The sequence below is a fragment of the Grus americana genome, chromosome Z, assembly GCF_028858705.1.
Source record: "Grus americana isolate bGruAme1 chromosome Z, bGruAme1.mat, whole genome shotgun sequence".
Taxonomy (NCBI): domain Eukaryota; kingdom Metazoa; phylum Chordata; class Aves; order Gruiformes; family Gruidae; genus Grus; species Grus americana.
This window is the reverse complement of record NC_072891.1, coordinates 31,718,614-31,733,404: the sequence shown is the minus strand read 5'-3', so window position 1 is coordinate 31,733,404 and position 14,791 is coordinate 31,718,614. Positions and strand designations below refer to the sequence as shown.

The window sequence follows — 14,791 nt, the reverse complement described above, 5'->3', positions numbered from 1 at the left end:
ATACATAAATTAGAATTGGACGGCTTTCTTTGTTTACAAAGCTTGAACATAAATTAAAAGGAATACTTCCAGTCAAGACTGCTGTGAAGAGAATTTATCAACTATTACTATGCAAACACATTGAAAATGGCATAACATTATTTTGGACTGTCCTCATATTCATCCTGATCCACAGCCACATGCAAACTGTGAAGTTTTCCTGCTGGATCAGGCCTAATGCTAAGTCCTCTGAATAGGCTTTCCAGAGAGAGCAAAACTAAAAATTCATCCTTTTAAAACCAAATTCTCTAATGAGGTAAACTGACCTAACCTAGCAACATGCTCTTACAGCAGCCCTTGCCCTTTTAAGTGCATGAATCTGCCATACCAAAGTGAAGTTCATGCACTCAACCCAATGCCCTCTATGGGACTGATAAAAATTGTGCTTTATCTTGAGCGAAAAGGGTACCTGCAGAATTTGCCGGTGTGATCTAGAGCCACAGCTCTCACCAGCTGTATTTGCCAATTTGAAACGTGTACAAGAAGCAGATGAGAGTTTGGTAAGGAGTATTCCTGACACAGGACTGTCTGTATTTGTTGTTCGGCTAGTAATTCAAAACACTCTTTATCACTTGGATGAAAACTTTACATTTTCTCAGCTTGTCTATATAGACATTGTTCTAAAGCTGAAAACATTACAAACCATCAATTTTTATGCCCAAATTTATACAAAAGCTTCAATCAGCATGAAGACAACCATGTCCTAAACAATATAGCAGAACATGATGCATCCATCACATCCTAGCTGCTTACATAAGCTCTTTTGCTGCAGTGAGTCAGTTGTCCCCACTATTGTTGTGCATTAGCAATGCACTGTTATGCCCATTCCCACATGAGCAGTTGCCAGACAGGGAAATTAAGAGATTTACTTGTAATCTAATGATGGCAGAACAGTAACTTGTGCCAAATGAAGGACACACCGCTCCCAAGAAGGCCAACTTTCTTCTCTCAATCCACCTGCCTTTACTCAAGAGTCCAAAATCAAAGAATAATCCTCCCAAGAGAAAGGGGATGGGCAAAGTCAGTCAAAGTATTGACAGTTGTTCCAAAATAGCTGGCACTCATTACCAACCTAGGATGCAGCTTCTAGTCCACATTAATTCAGTTTACGGCAGTTTCTCCATTACTGTTTCCATTGACAATAGAGCCAGATCCATCTGGATGTGACAATTAGAGACACAGATCACTTAAAATCCCATCCATTTTGAAATGTTGTTATACAAATACCACAGTTGACATGCACATACAAATATCACAACTCTGGGTATTGGACAACAGTGTTTCAAAGAGGATTATCCTTCTGAGCTTGACCCCAGCTTTGATTTAGTCTTGGTTATATTTTGGCATACACACAATTTCCTCCCATAGCTGTGTGGTACATACTTGTATGCCTCGATAACTTGTTCTGTGAACTGCAGAGGGTTTGGTTTTGGTTGTTGGGGATTTTTTCTTTTTTTTTCCCCCAGAAGAATGGAGCAGAGCACTGTCACACTGAAGGCCATCTTGAAAATTAGGCCTTCAATGAAATACTTCACTCAGCTCTAAGTTAAATGAAACAGCCTTACCCCTCCTGCCCCTCCAAACCCCCCCTAACAACTCGACCTTTGTTCATTAAAGAACTAAGCCTTAAATAGATATTGCATCCGCCCCTATTTTTCCTGATTACAAGGAATATAAACATTCAATCCTTTTCCAGTTCTTCCAGGCCTTTCCATTCTGCCAGTCACCTGCTATATAAAGCTCCCATAATCAACACCTTTCAAAGACAAGAGGAAAATCCTTACTGGCCTTCTACAATTAAGCTTAGGTAAGAACTGCATATGGATTTGTAAATACAAAGCTAGTCAGTCACTACATGCCCCCTCTTTAAGGACCACTGTAATTAGCACTGTGCGACTTATTATTAGTCAATTAGCTCCAACATCTTTCCATCAACAAATGTACATAAAAAAGCTTCACTGATTCCAAGAATCCTTCACTTCTTTTAGAAGGCTTGGTAAAAGGGACTTTTTAGAACTAAACATAGCAAGACTCAAATCCTTGGATTTCCTAGTTGGTGAAGTTCTCGTAATAGCGAGCATTAAGCAAGCACTTTAAGAGATGTCCCTGGGCCCGTTTAAACAGTAATGAACTCCAGCAGGTTTGTGGGTGACCCCAACAGCTAAAACCCTTCTACAGAGAACAATCTCCAACGCTCTCAGGATGCCCTTTTCTGGCCAACCCTCCCGGGCTCTAGCAGCACAGGACCTACAGGCAAAGACACAGACGAAGAAACAATCTCATAAAGACAGAATCTGAATGCGGCGAGAGAAATTTTCCCTTGAGCACTGTATTCAGTGAGTAGCTGCTTTAAAGAGAGTGGGACTTAAAGAGTGCCTGTTTAGAGCAACCTATTCTTGCTCCATGCACAGCCTTCCCAAATTTTTACTGTTTCCCTAGACATCTTATCTAGCCAAAGAAATTAAAAAAAAAAAATAGTATCTTCAAACTAAACAAACATTGCACACTTTGTAACATGTTTTTATATCCTCTCTGGGGTCAACACTAGATCAAACTGACCTAATCCCAAAAGGGAATAATAATTAAAAAAAAAATCAGGGATAAAGCCCATCTTTCCAAATTCCTGGTTAGCACTGTGTAAGCATGCATGTCATACATAAATTAAAGCATGCATCCTGAAAACTACAGAACAAAACCTACCATATTGCTCATGACAGAGGGAGTGGGGAATTTGTGAACAGTGAATAAGGACTCAGCACCTGTGGTGGGTTGACCCTGGCTGGAGGCCAGGTGCCCACCCAAGCTGCTCTATCACTGCCCTCCTCAGCTGTACAGGGGAGAGAAAATATAACGAAAGGCTTGTGGGTCAAGATAAGGACAGGGAGAGATCATTTACTAATCACCATCATGGGCAAAACAGACTCAACTTAGAAAAAATTAATGCATTACCCAGAAAACAGAGTAGAGCAATGAGAAAGAAAACCAAATCTTAATGCATCTCCCCCCCAATCCTCCCTTCTTCCCGGGCTCAACTTCACTCCCAATTTCTCTCCCTCTTCCCCCTGAGCGGCACAGGGGGACAGGGAATGGGGGTTGCGGTCAGTTCATCACACATTATGTCTGCTGCTCTTTCCTCCTCCAAGGAGGACACATCACACTCTTCCCCTGCTCCAGCGTGGGGTCCCTCTCACAGGAGACAGTCCTCCACAAACTTCTCCAATGTAAGTCCTTCTCACGGGCTGCAGTTCTTCACCAACTCCTCCAGCATGGGTCCCTTCCATGGGGTGCAGTCCTTCAGGAACAGACTGCTCCAGCGTGGGTCCCCCACGGGGTCGCAAGTCCTGCCAGCAAACCTGCTCCAGTGTGGGTTCCTCTCTCCATGAGTCCACAGGTCCTGCCAGAAGCCTCCTCCAGCACGGGCTTCCCACGGGGTCACAGCCTCCTTCAGGCACCCACCTGCTCTGGTGTGGGGTCCTCCATGGGCTGCAGGTGGAATCTCTGCTCCTCATCAACCTCCATGGGCTGCAGGGGGACAGCCTGCCTCACCATGGTCTTCTCCAGGGGCTGCAGGGGAATCTCTGCTCCGGCGCCTGGAGCACCTCCTCCCCCTCCTTCTGCACTGACCTTGGTGTCTGCAAAGTTTCTCACATCTTTTCACTCCTCCCTGTTGCTGCAAAAGCTGCCACTCCTTTTATTTTCCCTTCTTAACTCTGTTACCACAGAGGCACTACCACCATAGCTGATTGGCTTGGCCTTGGCCAGCGGCGGGCCCGTCTTGGAGCCGGCTGGCATTGGCTCTATCAGACACAGGGGAAGCTTCTAGCAGCTTCTCACAGAAGCCACCCCTGTAGCCCCCCCGCTATCAAAACCTTGCCACGCAAACCCAAAACAGCACCAGAGTGGATAAGCAGCACAATAGCCAAAAACGCTAACAAACAAAAACTTTTCCACTGTGAGCTGCTGCAGTGGAAGACCACAAACAGTCTGTACACTGCTCAGCACTATAGGACTGAAGTGGCTTGCACATAAAAGAGCCCTCCAGGAGCATGAGCGGTACCATAGCAGGGTACCTGTCACTACATAACTGTAAAAACAGACAGATGTTTCAGTCACTAGTTGTGACTGCATTCTCCATGCATGCTGGACTTTCAAATGCAAGGGGTCTGGACTGTACCCAGGAAGAGTGTTTGTGGTGTTTATATAAGAACCCTGGGCTAGAAAGGGAAAGTCTTCTAGCAACATAGTGCATATATTGAATAAACAAAGACAAAATATTAATGGAAGACTGGAACAAGTGGGCAAGTTGGTAATTCAGACAGATGAACCGTTTGCAGCAGGGAAAGGAAAAGATAACACGGGCACAGATGAATGACATACTACAGGCATGGATGTGATTTATGAGATTAAGGGATATTTTTATAGTTGACTACATTACCTAATTCAGAATCTCATTAATGGCATTTTTAATACTTTGCAAAGTCCTATCAGGTTATTTCAGTTCAGAACAATTACTTTTGTTAAAACAATGAGTATGATTTGTAGATGACTGCCTCCTAAAGGCCAAATGTCTTTTGTCAATACTAACAGCTACTCATTTTAAGGTTTGTGGAGGTACACAACAAAAGCAGGTAAATTCTTTAATAAATCAGAAACTCATTATGATGCTAATTGCCAAATCATTTGTAAGGCTCAAAGCTGCTCATCTGCTAGCAGTGGATGAAAAAACATTACGGAGCAGAAGACTGTGACACACTTAAGATTCCTATGCAAACACCGTCCTACCTCCTTTCCAACAAGTCATTCAGACAACTTCTCATACAACCAACAAGATCTCAGTACATTTGACTGTCATCATCACCATAAAGCAGCCAGCATTGAGGCTAGCTGCTTTCCCCCCCACCTACTTTCCTTCTATGGTCTCCCAGTCATGCCCTATTCTAACCATTAGTTAAGAGCATTGACTCTATTACCCCTCCAACTTATTATTAAAAAAAAGCACATGTGAAGCCAGCTGAATTGTGCTGCAGACAGAAAGCAACAGAAGGAAAACTTGCCACTACTCTGATTCATAGTAACACCTCTTGGAAATGGGAAATAACATGTAAGGCTCAGTAAGTTATTACATAGTTAATGGACCATTCAGAACTATTCCTTACCTGGATGAAGACAACACCATCAGCATCAGATCATTTCTCTGTTTGGATCTAAGCCTGTCTCAGAGTGCCCGCAAACCATCTCTTTCTTTACCAATATGTCATTACCTTCGTCCTCTACAGCTATACACACAAAACATACTGGCCACTTACCCTGTAGATCTCCTCAAGCAATAGCTTAGCACAATTCTGGCCAAGTTCCTCGGGAAGCACAGTTGCTCCCTGGCCCTGAGGGTTTGAGGCAAGCTCAGCACTGAGGATAGTGCCATTGATGGTTTCTGCAGTCAGGCACATGCCAAAACCTGGTGATCTGAAAGAAAGGCAAAAGCACGTTTTATTTAAGGACAAAAAATCAAGTAATGAGCCAAGAACCACTCCCAGCCAATCTCCTCCCCAAGTCACAAACAGTTCCTCTCATAGGACAATCCTGGAAATTTGTCAGCAAGTCCAGATTCTTGTTCTATACATTTGATTCATGCTGGAAAAAACATTAATAACAGTATTTAAAAGTTAAACCCAGTACAACTTGCCCCAAACCCACTGTACTGGCTACTCCTGGCACAGACTATTTTAAAAGAAAACAAGGAAAGAAAGAAAAAAAAATGAATAAAACATCCGAACTTCAGAAATGCCCCCCTCTATTAAAAAATAGTATCTTTCACATTTATTTAATCCTTGTTTGATAAACATTTCAAAGGTATCTGGAATTTTGCCTCTGTGACATTCAAAACCAAGATTAACCTTCTTTAGAGATTGAACTCTTTCCCTGGAAGCTTCAATATTTAGCAAGATTAGACCATAGCCATGGCACCAAACAGAATAATTAAAAAAAATAAAGTTTCATACACATTACTTGTATTTCCAATCACATCTTTTCACTTTCAATACAATACCATCCATATCATTACAACCGTATGAGAATTCTGAGCATATGATTTGAAGAAGTAAAACCCCGTTTTCCTTAGAGCTTAGGATCCTACAAAATGCTTTTGTTACAAGAAAGTCACAGATGACTGAGTACAGCTTGCTGAGAAATCAGAAAGTTCTAAGCAAGATAAAATCCCCAAAGTCACAATATCCTCTTATTTATAGGCTCTGGAAGAGCACCAATATCTTCAAAATAAGGTTAACTTAACTTTACTTCATGTACAGGATTTACTGGAGCCCTGCTGCCCCTACCACCCAAAGTTTTTAATTAAAATAGTCACACTGACCCAAAATTGTAAGCAATGTCACCAACATCAGTACATCACAAAAAATAAACCCCAAAAGACAGAAACTCTCCCAGTGCCAGGAAAACAAGAGTTTCTCCAGAGGCATTTCAGAAAGATATCAGTGGTTCCCACCCATATTTAACTGCCTGCACTTGCTGAGCAACGCAGAAGGTATGTTAAAGATGTTTCTCTTCTCCTTTCCTTCCTCTGAAAGAGACAGATCTAGACAGCAAGACAAGAACAGTGTTAAAGATGTTATTTTTTGGCCAAGTATCCTTTAATAACTATACACCTGGTAGATTTTTTTAGTGTTCAGTAGCATGTGGCATCTGCCTAAATAAGATTAAAATAATCCAGGGCCTCATGTATGTGCAGACAGTATTAGGAAGTATCTGCACAGACAAACTTTTTGCTGCAAATGCTCAAAACCGAACTGTGACTTTTTTGTTTACATTATAGGTGGCAGAAGATGCCCAAATAATGTATTTCCTGAAGCTTTTGGTACTGTGGAAGGGATATAGTTCAACACTTTATATTCTGAAATCAGGGCTTGGTTCGGGCTGTGCACAGATGGGCTGAACTAGTCCTTGCTAGTCTAATTCATCACCAGAGGCAGCACTGGAAACAACGAGGCATATTGCTTTCCTTCCTTGTCCTGCTAAGACACATACACACAAGCTCTGGGAACCAGGCAATAAAAAAAGCTTTGCCAAAGTGGTACAATGTTAGTATCAGGTATACTGCAGTCGTACTGGCAGCATACTTATGTTGAATGTGACAGCACAGCAGCATCAGAAAGCTACATGCACCAACAAGGTGGAGAGGGATTCTGTTTCCTCTTTCCATACTATTATTTATGCCTCTGCGTGGGCTACCCATACAAGTAGTAAATGTAATGCTGCTGCTCCAATTCTTTTGACTTTTTGACTTTATAGACAGATAAAAACCAAAATAGGGCCCCAAAACCACACAGCTCCCAGAAAAGTTTTTGCAATTCTGATCACTGTTAACAGTCAGGAGCCACAAGACTTACTAACCTGGGATATTAAATATGACAGAATCATAGAATGATTTGGGTTGGAAGCGACTCTAAAGATCATGTATTTCCAACCTCCCTGCCATGGGCAGGGACACCCTCCACTAGACCAGGTTGCCCAAAGCCCCATCCAACCTGGCCTTGAACACTTCCAGGGAGGGGGCAGCCACAGCCTCTCTGGGCAACCTGTTCCAGTGCCTCACCACCCTCACAGTAAAGAATTTCTTCCTAACTTCTAATCTAAATCTTTTAGTTTAAACTCATCACCCCTTGTCCTATCACTACACTATCCTTATGAAGGATTAGAAAAGAAGAAAAAATACTTAAAAGTCAGTCAACAACTTTTAGATCTGTAAACTTGCAAACTTAACTAGTTTTCTTTAAGGTAATATTTCAAAAAGCAGAAAGAGTGAAAGAAAATGCTTGGATTTGAGCACACAGGCAGAAGACAAGTTAGTTACCCAGAACTCCTTCAACCTCAAAGAAAAGTGACAAGAGGACCAACAAAGCTGACAGATACCAGTAAAATAGTCTGAATCACATCCATCACTTCTGTGTTCTGCTGGCAAACAAAATCTGTCAAAGTACAGTAAATTAATGTCTCAATTTTCCAGTTCTTGCAGGTGAAAGGACACTCCTTGAGCTATTTATGTAATGGTAAAGCTGGAGACAATCCATACAGCTCAAACACTTCCTAAACCAGTTTTGTCCCATCCTTAATACTACCATTTCCATCAGAAGGTGTACAGTCAAGTTTTAATGTCAGTTTTCACAACATACCATGGCACCTCTGATTTTAATCTCATTTAAAAGCAACAGGTTTAAAACTGCAGAGTTCAAATTGCCTTTAGTGGCAGTAATGATGTACTACATTCCTTGTTCAAAAAACCACACAACTTCTATCCCTGTACCACAAGTAAAACAAACTTATCTAGTGAATCATTCAATTTTTTTCCTGTGAGGAATATTTATTACAAGTCAGCAAAAATAGAAGATCATGGTCTAAAATCAATAAAATTAAAGATCAGAATACCCTAGCAGATGAACAAATCCAGAATTACATTTCTGTTCCCTGTTAATACTGGATACTCACTTTCCAGAGCTGACCCCCTTCATATGATCCGTGTAGATATAAATGTCTGGGAGGAATTTATTCAGTATGCTCCTTGCAGACTCCACCATTCTGTTTGCCATCTGTGGTGAGACTCTGACAGAATACCTACATTTCCAAGCTAAGGAACTCATTGTGGTCACAAAAGAAATTTAAACCAGACTGGCAAAAGTGGCCAAGAGGTCCCAATGCATTATTTCAGAAAATGTGATTTTGTCCTATACATCCATTCATGAGCACTGGTCCATTTTCCTTGACTTAGAGAAGTACATGTCTGTAAGTGCTTTCTACAGTCTTTTCACTGATATACCTTGAAGTAAGGTACACAGAACACGTGCAGAAGAACAGCAAGGTAAACGCAGATCATGAAAATGCCCTTCAGTAATATTAACTTGCTGTTCTGTCATCCTGTGCTTTCTTATGATGGAGGAAGTCCTGCACGGTCTGCTCTTCATATACTATTAAAAGATGGTGCTGGGTGAAGTGTCACTGAATTAGCAAGAAATCCTATCTATTAGGGAGGAATTGGGTATATGAAATTAAAGACAAATGTTTTAACAAAAGAAAAAAATAATTTTAAAAGGCTAAAAGCCAATACCTTTGCTCTCTCCAATTGTTTTGCAGTGCTATGAAGCTAGCAAGTTCATTGGTTCTCTAGTCACTCAGCATCCAAAGGTAAGAGTTCCAGTGAAGAAATTACCACCTTCCTGCTCACCCCAACCCACCTCCTCACAGTACACAAGAGATGAACTGCCTTTGTGCCCTTTTACTCAGGTGCTGCTTCAGCGATATTTCCAACATATCTTCAAATGTATGAAGGACACTGTGCTCCAAATTCCATCCCAACTGCGATGCAGACTCATGCTCATTTAACAACCCATCTGCCCCTACACGCACATAGCAATGCAAAGAAACACACTTACAAACCTCCCAGCTGTCAGAAGGGAATTTCCACGTTCTACAAATTTCTATTGCATTCTCTTGTGGAGTACGTAAACCAAAAGCTTTAACATGTTAAGGGCAAAACCAGTAAATAATAATAAAAAAACAGATCGTTCTGCACAGTTGGTGCAGTCAGTACTTTGGATGACTATAAAAGGTTGCTGGAACACAAGCTCCCCAGCTGTGAGGAAGCAGATTTGCTCAGTGGAAGGGACAAAAATGCATACTAGAAGACCTAAGCACTTATCCTTCCAGATGTTTTGTTTTCTACTGGCTTGAAGGACCACTTAATGGCTAAACTAAAACAAGACTACCTTTCACCAGGCTTACTAAAGGCAAACCTTTATCCCTGAGAAAAAGCCCAGAAAAAACTAAAGTGGAAGTTTAAAAAACTGTAGTTCACATAGATCAATTGAATCCATTCAAAGTAGCCCAGAATAGCGCTGTGTATTAACATCAATTTAGAAAGATGGCACTAAAGCCATGATCATCGCTTCCTCTTTCACACAGAAACAGAGGATAGAACTACTTACTACAGGGGCGGACAGGGGCATAAGGAAATTACTTACTTCATGGAAAGATCGTGACAAACACCACCAAAATGTAATTAATGGGAGACCTGGTTACCCAGGATATGGAGAAGGCTGAGGTACTCAATGAATTTTTTGCCTCAGCCTTCACCAGCAAGTGCTCCAGCCACATCGCCCAGGTAACAGAAGGCAAAGGCAGGGACTGGGAGAGTGAAGAACTGCCCACTGTAGGAGAAGATCAGGTTTGAGAATATCTAAGAAAACTGAATGTGCGCAAGTTCATGGGACCTGATGAGATGCATCCACCTGTCCTGAGGGAATTGGCGGATGAAGTGGCCAGGCCACTCTCCATCGTATTTGAGAAGTCCTTGCAGTCTGGTGAAGTTCCCAGTGACTGGAAAAGGGGAAACAGAACCCCCATTTTTAGAAAGGGAAAAAAAGGAAGACCTGGGGAAGTACAGGCCAGTCAGTCTCACCTCTGTGCCCAGCAAGATCATGGAGCAGATCCTTCTGGAAACTATGCTCAGGCACATGGAAAATAAGGAGGTGACTGGTGACAGCCAACACGGCTTCACTAAGGGCAAATCATCCCTGACAAATTTGGTGGCCTTCTACAATGGGGTTACAGCACTGATGGATAAGGGAAGAGTGACTGACGTCATCTACCTGGACCTGTGCAAAGCATTTGACACTGTCCCACATGACATCCTTGTCTCTAAATTGGAGAGACATGGATTTGGTGGATAGACCACTCAGTGGATAAGGAATTGGCTGGATGGTTGCACTCAAAGAGTTATGCTCAATGGCTCAATGTCCAAGTGGAGATCAGTGACAAGCGTCATTCCTCAGGGGTCGATGCTGGGACCGGCACTGCTTAACATCTTTGTTGGCATCATGGACAGTGGGATCGAGTGCACCCTCAGCAAGTCTGCTGACAAGACCAAGCTGTGTGGTGTGGTCGACACGCTGGAGGGAAGGGATGCCATCCAGAGGGACCTTGACAGGCTGGAGAGATGGGCCCATGTAAACTGCATGAGGTTCAACAAGGCTTAGTGCAAGGTCCAGCACAATCCCCAGTATCAGCAGACAGTGGGGGATGAAGGTATTGAAAACAGCCCTGAGGAGAAGGACTTGGGGGTGCTGGTGGATGAGAAGCTCAACATGAGCCAGCAATGCATGTCTGCAGCCCAGAAAGCCAACTGTGCTGCAAGCTAACTAGGCTGCATCAAAAGAAGTGTGACCAGCAGGTCGAGGGAGGTGATTCTCCCCCTCTGTTCTCCTGAGACACCCCCCCCGGAGTACTGCATTCAACTCTGGGGTCCCCAGTACAAGAAAGACATTGAGCTGTTGGAAAGAGTCCAGAGGAGGGCCATGAAGATGATCAGAGGGCTGGAGCACCTCTCCTGTGAGGACAGGCTGAGAGTTGGGCTTGTTCAGCCTGGAGAAGAGAAGGCTCCAGGGAGACCTTATAGCAGCCTTCCAGTACCTGAAGGGGCCTACAGGAAAGCTGGTGAGGGACTGTTTTTCAGGGAGTGTAGTGAAAGGACAAGGGGTAATGGGTTTAATCTGGAGGAGGGCCAATTTAGATTAGATGTTAGGAAGAAATTCTTTACTGTGAGGGTGGTGAGGCACTGGAACAGGTTGCCCAGAGAGGTTGTGGATGCCCCATCCCTGGAAGTGTTCAAGGCCAGGTTGGATGAGGCTTTAGGGAACCTGGTGTAGTGGAGGGTGTCCCTGCCCATGGCAGGGGGGTTGGAACTAGATGACCTTTGAGGTCCCTTCCAACGCAAACCATTCCATGATTCTATGAAAAGCACAATGAGCTGCCTCCTTTTTATTCTACAGCATATGCACCCAGAAAAATTGCTCTCACTTGGCAATGCTGCATTCATCCAAATGCTGCAGCTGGAAACAGAGGTCAAAGCGTCCTGTTCTCACGCAGAAGTATGATGGTATGACATAAAGTAAAAGGAGGAACAGCTGCAAGTCTGCACCTCTGGCAGGAAACTTGCCCCCATTCCTGCTTGCCTTTTGAGTAATCAAAGCCAGATCATCTTTGGGACTCTCATAATCACAAATTAAACTACAAGTTGTCCAATGCTCAAGAGAGAGCAGGAGCCCATGAAATACAACCTTTAATATACCTTGCCTGTAAGGGATTTCTGCCTTCTTCCTATGGTGACAGCAGATTCATGACAGATACCATATAAAAACCACAAGAAAAAAATAAAGAAAAAAACCCCAAAATATTAACTAGATGTGCAGTTCTGTTTGCAAAAAGAGTACTCCACAACAATATTTTGTGCCCTTATCTTTGTTCAGAAGTAAAGCCTCCTCCACTTCCATCTCAAATGGTATTACTGAAGAAGCAACAAACTACTTTTCATAACACAACAAAAAGCTCAGTTTACGTGTGTGCAGTGAGGTATAACTGAACTAAGATTTAAGCTCCCATGTAACAGTGTGCTAGTTTCACTAAAAGCCAAGATGCTACTTATTTAGTGCATAACAAAACTAGATTTGTTACTACTAGAATTATATACAAGGTAGGATTCCTTTCAGTGCTGTTACATTATGTTATAGAAGGTATTTAATCTTTTCTTGCTATTGGAAAGATTTTAAATAGTGCCATTCAGATTTATTTGTTTGCTGTTCAGAAAACATCAGTAGACAATGTTCTGAACACAGCAGTTTTGAGACACAGTCCTGAAATCTAGTTGTGTGATCTGTCTGTGTAATATTACCCTGTGCTATCTGGATACACGATCAGCAACTTGGGTGCACCTCTGGGACTTCAGGTTGGGAGACTTATTTTCTTTTAAGGCAAACTTGTTTAAAAGAAGAAAAACAAAGAAACAAGAAAAGGATACGCAGTTCCTCTGATGCGCTTGATTTTGCCAGGGTCAGTGAACTGAACAGGCTGCAAGACCTTTCTCACTGGGCAAGAAAACAGTATCTCTCCACCCGCTTTGGGAGGCATTCCTCTCCGGTTGATCTAGAAACAATAACAGAGGAAAAAAGGGTGGTTAGTAAAGAGCATAAAAATGTACTTATACACTCAAAAAGGATAGCTTTTATTTCACATATAATAAAATGTTATCAGTACCAGTATTATGTGAACTTAAGGTGAGAAAAACACATCTCAAAGGCAGAAATGGATTTTGCACCAAAACTACAAGCAAAAATTGATTTTTTTTTCCCTCCTCCTCTCTCAAGTACAGCAGGGCATTGTGTCTCAATGGAAAACAAAACAAAATCAAACAAACAAACCCCCAACATCTTTACCAGGAAGGCAATCTTGGCTTAAGACTGGTCTCTAACAGCAAATCTGTACCTCGCTGCTGAAGAAAATCTAAAAGTGCTTGATGCTTAGTATGTATATGGGAGACCAGAATGAACTCACTCCCACAAACAGACCTGGCCAGCCTGACCCTGTCCCATTGCCCCAGCCAACGTCTACAAGGATGGGGATGGCACACGGCAGGTGGGTCTGGCTCAGGGGGCCCATGGCTGGGCTGGGCAGGGCAGGGCTGTGGGCAGCTGGAGACCGGCCCTGTGCGGGGTCGCTGGAGCAGGGACTGACAGTCCGGGGCGATGACTTGGGGTCCTAGGACCTGGGCAGGGTTGGGGCAGGCACCTGGTGGGGTCTTGGCAGAGCAAGCAAAGACTAATAGTGCGGCTAGGGCCTTCACATATTTTACATGAGCATTCTTAACTTTGAAAGGCTATAGTTTCTTTCTCTAACCTACAAAGAAAAAAAAATAAATCTATTCTACATCCAGATTTATTGGGCCTGCAAAGAGTGTAGTCTTTAAAGTTTCCTTCCTGTATTTTTTAAGCTGGAAGCAAATCTCAATCACCCAAACACAGATCCAACTTCTCTACTGACGAAGGACACAAAAGATTCTACTATTACTCCCTAGCTGTAAGCATGAGGAAGGAAAAAAAATTAAATGAACTGAAGAGGAACAAGAAAGCAAAAAGGTTTTTTAGCCTGCAAAGATCTAGGAGGCTAAGAAAAGTCACTACTTTCTCCTTACCCTCTCCACCCATAAACTTTGCATCTCTCTCCTACCACATCTTCAATCACTATGTTGCTGGTATGCCATTTAAAACATGCCAAGAACAAGAGACAAATTTAGAAATTAATGTAGCTACAACTAGATATCTGCTAGAGACAGATATCAGCAGCAAGCATATGGCCCTGTGAAGCAGTGCAAAAGTCTCATTTCACATGTGGTAGAAAAGAAAGGAACAAATTCTCTTACCTTGATTTCCAGACTTTCACCATCAATTCCAAACTTCTTCAGTAGGGGTAGAGCTGTTGCCTTAAGGATATCAACCTATAGAAAACAGAATTTAAAAGGCAGACTCTTCATTGGAAATTACGTAAATCAGTAATTTAAAAATCATTGTGTTGTGAGGTGCCCAACAAAGACATGGCTTCTCCATACTAGGTATTCTATGGAAGATGGGAATGCAGCACAGACAGCTTTGACTACTCTTAGACTACCACAGTATCTCTTTACTCAAAACATTTGCTAGAACAAGTTACTGGGAGATGGAATTTCCTATTCTGGATTTCTTCCTCAGCCTTATTTTTACTTCTATTTTGGTTCAGCTAAAACAGCTCATTTGTTTCTCTGAACACAGTTACCGAAAAAATCGTATTCTTCTGTCATTGCTAAAAAATTCCTACGCGTAAATAAATGATGATTGCAAGAACCTTTGCATTTGGAGCAGGCCCTTGATTTGGCAAGAAGAAC

General features: G+C 42.5%; 1 protein-coding gene across 1 annotated transcript in view; it reads right to left on the bottom strand.

Annotated features, from left to right (window-relative positions):
• RCL1 (RNA terminal phosphate cyclase like 1) overlaps window positions 1-14,791 on the bottom strand; it is a 30,615-nt gene that overhangs the window by 7,080 nt on the left and 8,744 nt on the right. Inside the window, exons 4-7 of the mRNA XM_054810987.1 lie at window positions 14,294-14,368; window positions 12,896-13,020; window positions 8,536-8,661; window positions 5,346-5,502 (exon numbers count right to left, since the gene is read on the bottom strand). Of these exons, the coding sequence (XP_054666962.1) occupies window positions 5,346-5,502; window positions 8,536-8,661; window positions 12,896-13,020; window positions 14,294-14,368 (483 nt within the window). The remainder of the gene's footprint in view (window positions 1-5,345; window positions 5,503-8,535; window positions 8,662-12,895; window positions 13,021-14,293; window positions 14,369-14,791) is intronic.